At 53.7% G+C, this 6000-nt stretch overlaps 1 protein-coding gene across 1 annotated transcript in view; it reads left to right on the top strand.

Annotated features, from left to right (window-relative positions):
• The first annotated feature begins 243 nt into the window (after positions 1-243).
• Positions 244-6000, top strand: part of TBX15 (T-box transcription factor 15) — a 96668-nt gene continuing 90911 nt past the window's right edge. Inside the window, exon 1 of the mRNA XM_083719104.1 lies at positions 244-894. Coding sequence (XP_083575230.1) covers positions 690-894 — 205 coding nt within the window. The 5' untranslated portion in view covers positions 244-689. The remainder of the gene's footprint in view (positions 895-6000) is intronic.

Below are 6000 nucleotides of genomic sequence, written 5' to 3'. Positions count from 1 at the left end.
GGGGCTAGCATCTGGGGCAGGGTGGGGGGCTGGGCGCCCCCTCGGCTTGTTTTTGGAGGGGGAGAAGGGAGAGTGGCTGCGTGCTGGCGGAGGGGGGAGGAGTGCTGCTCGGCTTCCGTCAAGCAAAGGGTTAATTCCGCGCGCAGCTGCCCAGGAGGAGCCAAGCTGGGAGAAGCAGCCCGGGCGCTTGGCCCGCCCCCTCCTCATTGGCTCCGGGGCGCCGAGGTCCCTGGCCTGCGCGCCTTTCCATTGGGCAGGGGCTTTGCGGCTCTCTCCTGACAGGCGCGCACAGCCTGGCGGTGTCGTCGGGGGTGTTGGGGGGGGGGGGGGAGAGAAGAAAGTTCCCCAGAAGTTTGGATCAATCAGAGGGAGGGAAAGGAGGGGGGGGAGGGAAAGGAAAGAATGAAGCGCAGGCTGCAAGCGCCGCGACTCTGAGCGGCGCCGGCGATCCGGGCGGTCGGTGGGTCGTCTGCGCTGCTCCGCGGATCCATGTAGCGTCCAGGCGGCCGCTGGGCGCTCTCACGTCGAGGCGGCCTCTCCGCTTGCCTCTTGCTGGGGCCCAGCCTCGTGAACCAGCCATCTAGCCAGCGTCGCCCTCCCTCCGGCCAGCGCTTGGGCAGCTGGCGGCGTGCCTGCCCCTCGGGCCGCGGGACTCGCCAGGCACGCACTCACCCCGTCGGGCGGCTAAAATGAGCGAGAGGAGGCGCTCGGCAGTGGCCCTCAGCTCGCGAGCGCACGCCTTCTCCGTGGAGGCCCTCATCGGCTCGCACAAGAAGAGGAAGCTCCGCGACTGGGACGACAAAAGCCTGGATTTGTCCATGGACAGCCTCAGCCCCGACGGGCAGCTGCCGGACGCCGACGACCCCGCCCAGTGCCTGGACCTCAACGCCAACGGTGAGTGGCCTGGACGGGGTTGGATTTGGGGAGGGGGAGAAGGAAGGAAGGAAAGGGTCCGCGGACGCGCCTTGGGGCGGCTGGAGAGTCCTCTTGGCACGCGGAAGCCGTGGCCAAGTGCGAGGCCAGAGCCCGTCCAACGAGACAGGCGTTGGTTGTGGCCTGCGGAAGCTTGACCTTCCGCCGACAGGTGTTGCTGCAGGGGGCCCGGAATAATGGCCGGATTTTTGGAGGTTTCTGGTGGAAACCGTTCAGGCTGCAGGCGACGGAGACATCTTTCGGGAAGGTTAATTTAGCGCAGAATGGTAGCATTGGAAGCGACCCACAGGGCCGTCTCGTCCGACCCCCTGAAATGCAGGAATCGCCTCAATGTTGCTTGTGGTTTTTAATAGCCGTCGGGGAAACTGTATCTCTTGAACCCCGGCCCGGGCGTCCCCAGGGACTCGGCCTTCCCACGCCTTGCCTTCCTCTTGCTGCCAGGCAGCCCCTTCGCCCCTCCAGGACAGGAATAGACCGGCTGATGGCTATTAATAGCCAAAGGCATCAAGGCAAGCCTCGCCTGGCATCGAAAGAGCGCCCCCCGAAGGGCCAAGCGGCGCTGGGTGGGCGACGCACGCTCCTTGCCAGCTCGCCACTGCCGGGCCTGGAAGAGATCTGGGAAAGGGGCGCCTCCTCGCGCGCTCCTACCGCGAACACATCCCGGGATGGAGACTCGGGACTCCGAGCGCGGAGAAGTCCGGGGAAGTTCACTCAGGGACGCAACAGGATCAGGCCTTGGGCCCACGGGCGGGAGCTGGGCTGCGGGTCCTGCCGGAAAAAGGCGCCGCGATTGGCAACTCAGCTTGGAGACTATTTTCGTTCAAGCGGCTCCTCTCCAGAGTCCTTGGGCCGCGGAGCCCGGCAGCGAGGATGGACGGACTGGGCTCTTGCGAGGACCGGGTCCCCCCCTCCTTCCCCACGGCTCCAGGGGGCTCGGTGTAGTGTTAGCAAAGACTTACCTACTTTTCACATCGGTTCCTCTTCCTCATCCTGGTCTTTCAGGACGCATGCCATATATCTACTATATTTATTTATAGCTGTATCTATAGCTGTACAGTATTTGTGATCCGTATATATATGAGCCTAAGCAGCCTTACTCAGAAGTAAGTCCCATGTAGTTCATGGGACCTTACGTGTATGCGTGGGATCGCAGCCTCCACAAATAATTACATGACATCCCAGGTGATCGTTTTGAATTTTCAGCTTTTTAACCGTTTTCCGTTTTAAGCAGTGCTTCCTGTAAATTATATTGTGTCTTCCAATGACACTATTGCGAGAAAGGGTTTAAAAACGCCATTTGATGGTAATCCATTTTTTCCCTTTGTTTGGCTGCATGTGTCAAATCACTTCAGTTATAATTCGAACGACGGTTGTTTAATTACTGTAAATAATATTATTTTTAAAAAATAAGGACTTCAGAAGCAGGAAAGCGCTGAAAATCTGTAATTTTCCGAAACGTAATTTTTTTCCTGTTGCAGTAAAAGCGAAATCTCTTTTCTTTGGGTTAAAACCTTAAGTCAATTCGTGTGTCTAGGAGTATAAATACAGGCCAGAATTACCGGTGGGTTGTTTCATGAAACTGCCTGCTCGAAGTCAGTCCCTTGCTGGGAGTCTGGAGCGAGCGCACGCTCCAAAGTGCCGTCGAGCCTCCAGCGGGGCTTAGATTTCCACGTAGCCAAGGATCGAAGTCCTTTTGCAAGTCCTTTCCCCGCTTCCTACACTTCCCCTCAATGCAATTATGACGATTAAAAAGCAAAACAAAATCCCTATTCTGACCTCTCCGCTGTAGCCGAAGCCCCGTCGGGGGACAGCGAGTCGCAACTCGCTCGGATTCGGCAGGATTTTTGGAGTTTGCCGTCCAGTCTTGGAAAAAGCGCAATTCCTTGGGACGTTTTCCAGCCGCTTCCTCGAGCAGTCAGTGGAGCTTTGCGCAGGAGAACTGCCCGGTCTATCAGTCTCTGAAATATAGTGGCTTTCAGTCCGATTTGCAGTCCGCCGGCCTTTCCCACTTTGCCTCACGGGTGAATTATTTTAACTCAGTAGGACAAGGCCCGTCTCCCAGCGCTGTTTCCCGAGGCCCCTCTGCTGTGAATCGAACTCCTTCCCTCTCTTGTTATTTCTACTTCAAGTGGGCTGATTTTTTAAAAAATAAATAAATTGGAGGGCTCGTCTTAATTACAAATGTCTTAATTATGCTCTGCCTCGGGAAAAATTAGAGAATAACGGGTGCGGGCGGGACAGCAACTTCCTTGCCCCTTGTTATAGCCAAGTCTCCTGGAACCGCATTTAATAGCCCTTCGATAAGCGCTTCTAGGAACCGTCGGAAAGAGACCTTGCGAAGAAAGGCGTTTGAGATTCCGGAGGCGAAAATTAATTTTCTGGAGGGGCCGCGAATCCGGGAATCCAGACTTGGGTATCGAAAGTTCTTACACAAAGTAAAGAATATAGAGAGATCTATCTGGGGGATTCCTTCCCCACCCTTTCCCAAAACCCCCACACCGCTTTACTCCCCCCACACCTCTTGGAAGAGGGCGCACATTGTTCAGCTATTTGCAGTCCCGTAGAAGCGAGATGTTTTCCAACTTAGCAGGAACGACGGCGATCCCTGCTCCACCCCCGCTCCCAGCGGATTCGTTTCGAGGGAATCCCCCGGGCTGAGGGTCGGAAAAGGAGAACTGCGAAGGGAAACGCGAGGTCGAGGCGAGGGGCTTTTGCGCAAAGCACCAAACCAGAACAGAAACAGGGACTAGCTGCGGCAAGAAGATAATAGTTACCAAAAAAAAAAAAAAAAAAAAAAAACCCCACAAAAGGCAAATCGTTAGGGGAAAGAGCCCATTGCAGCAGCCGCCTAGATCCCGAGATTATCGCGATCATTATGGACATTTATTTCTGACGCCAACAATGTGGGCGGCGGGAGGGAAGTACAATACTTGCTTACTTAAACCAAGAATGGGGTGTGTGGCGGGGATCTCGCTGCAACGATAAAAAGCACAACAAGGCTGGCTGTTCCCTTTTAACGAAACCCGCTCTATACACAAGAAGCGTGGCTGGTTTCCTCTTGTCTCTACGCAGCGGGCCACGATCTGCGCTCTGCGCCAGGCCTCAAATTCAGCGTCCATTATATTTGCAGCCGTCCTCTAAAACACCGGATCATAGTTAAACGTTCTTAAAGAGCTTTGGTGCTGTTGCCGAGCTGCCCAACCGAAACGCGTCCTGGAAGAAACGTAAAACACGGCTCTAACTTCGCACCCCGTCTCTTCTCCCGCTACTCCCCGTCATAATATGTATTTCTCCTCCCGCGTGGGCTTTTCACTCGACCCGTAAACCTGACAAGTCCTCTGTTTCCTGGTTTTTGCCGCTGCAAAGCGCGCGGGGCGTTTGCGCCAAAATTGAACCGGCCGAGAATTTCTCTCTCTCTCTCTCTCTCTCTCTCTCTCTCTCTCTCTCTCTCTCTCTCTCTCTCTCTCTCTCTCTCTCTCTCTCTCTCTCTGTGTGTGTGTGTGTAGGGGGGGGGCGCACACTGGTACGGTGGATGATCCTCCTTACCTAAAAGGGCGAGTCCAGTTTGGAAGAAGTTTGGCGGGCTCCTCAGTTTGTCTGGATTTCTGCCTAACCCAGTCTGCCAATGTCGCCCCGGTGAAAGCGACTAGTTTAGCTGAATTAGAAACCCTTTCGGGCAGGATGCGCCGTTCGGTAAATCCGAGGCACAGCCTTGGAAAAAGAGAAAATTGTTCTTGCTTCTCGGGGTCTTTTTCCTTAAAAATAAAATAACACTGGAGAGTCTGGAGGGATTTTTTTTTTAAATATCGAGACATTTTTTAAGATTCTGACGCGCTAAGCATCTCCCTAGTCATTCTGTACACAGTCGACAGTGCAAAGCGAGATGCCAGCACAAACTAAGGATTCAAAAGTCTCTTCAGAAAACAAACAAACCTGAGAGCAAAACTATGTAGGATCTTGCGTGTCCTTCCTTGCATTTTTCGGGGTAGTGATGGTGGGAGGGTGGGTACCGTTTTTCACAGCGATTCCACTTTCTATTAATCTCTCAGCCCCATGCCACCTATGCGATGGTGTGTTTTCCCCCGATGAGCTTACGACCTTCTCCTTCTTCTCCTCCTCCCGCCCTCAGCGCCACACACGTGTCCTAGGTGCAGAGATTTTTTTCACACGTAGTTTATGCCCTCGACTGGTGTATGCAACGACCTGGGTGGGTTTGGGGACACCGATCTGACAGTGGCAGTAGAAAATTGAGTAGAACAGGGCGTCGTCGGCCCCTTCTAAAAGTGGGCGCGCAGGGGAAAAGTTTGTGAAAAGGAAGGAGACGTTCTTCCCAAGTCAGACTGGGATGGTGGGGCAAGTGGAGGAACAGCCCCCCTCCAGGGTCAGCCAGTGGGGGTCCTCTTCGAGAGAGAATTTAGCCCTTTTGAATTGTGACAGCAAGAGGTCTCCACACACACCTCAAGATCCTACCCCGTTCCCAGATTGTCTTTCTCAGAGAGGAACCTGCCCCTTAGTTTGGGATCGGCTCCGATGAATCTGTGGCAACACAGCCCAAACTACAACCCCCTTCAGGTGAGCAGTTTAGATGCTTTATAGTTGTGCAAGCCTCCCCATAATTATCCCGAAAGTTTCATTGAAATCAACGAGATTTTCTTCCAGACGCATGCAAATTACCAGGCTGCTGGAATGGAAATTGGTGGGATTTCAAACGAATCCCCAAATGCTGTGTTTATTTTCATTAAGCTCAATGAAGGTATGGCTTCGTGCTTGGCCCGCTGACTTGGAAGTATCCATCTCTGGACGATGTGCCCCTAAACACATTTAGGTCAGAGGCACAAAACTTGAATCTAAGCATGTTTCCTTAACTGGGTGGATAGTTACTGCTTTCTGTGCCAAGTAACTGTTTGCTAACCTGTTTCCGAGCCCGGCAAAAGCGCCAAAATTTGAGCACAATTATACTCCCACAACCTTCACCACGCCGTTTTGGAATAAACTCGGTTGGAGTTAGTTGGCTGTGCTCACCAGTTATATGTTGGGGGTCAAAGTTGCCAGCTAGGGCCTATAGTT

The sequence above is a fragment of the Podarcis gaigeae genome, assembly GCF_964106915.1.
Source record: "Podarcis gaigeae genome assembly, chromosome: 17".
NCBI lineage: Eukaryota > Metazoa > Chordata > Lepidosauria > Squamata > Lacertidae > Podarcis > Podarcis gaigeae.
This window is presented reverse-complemented; position numbering and strand designations above follow the sequence as displayed.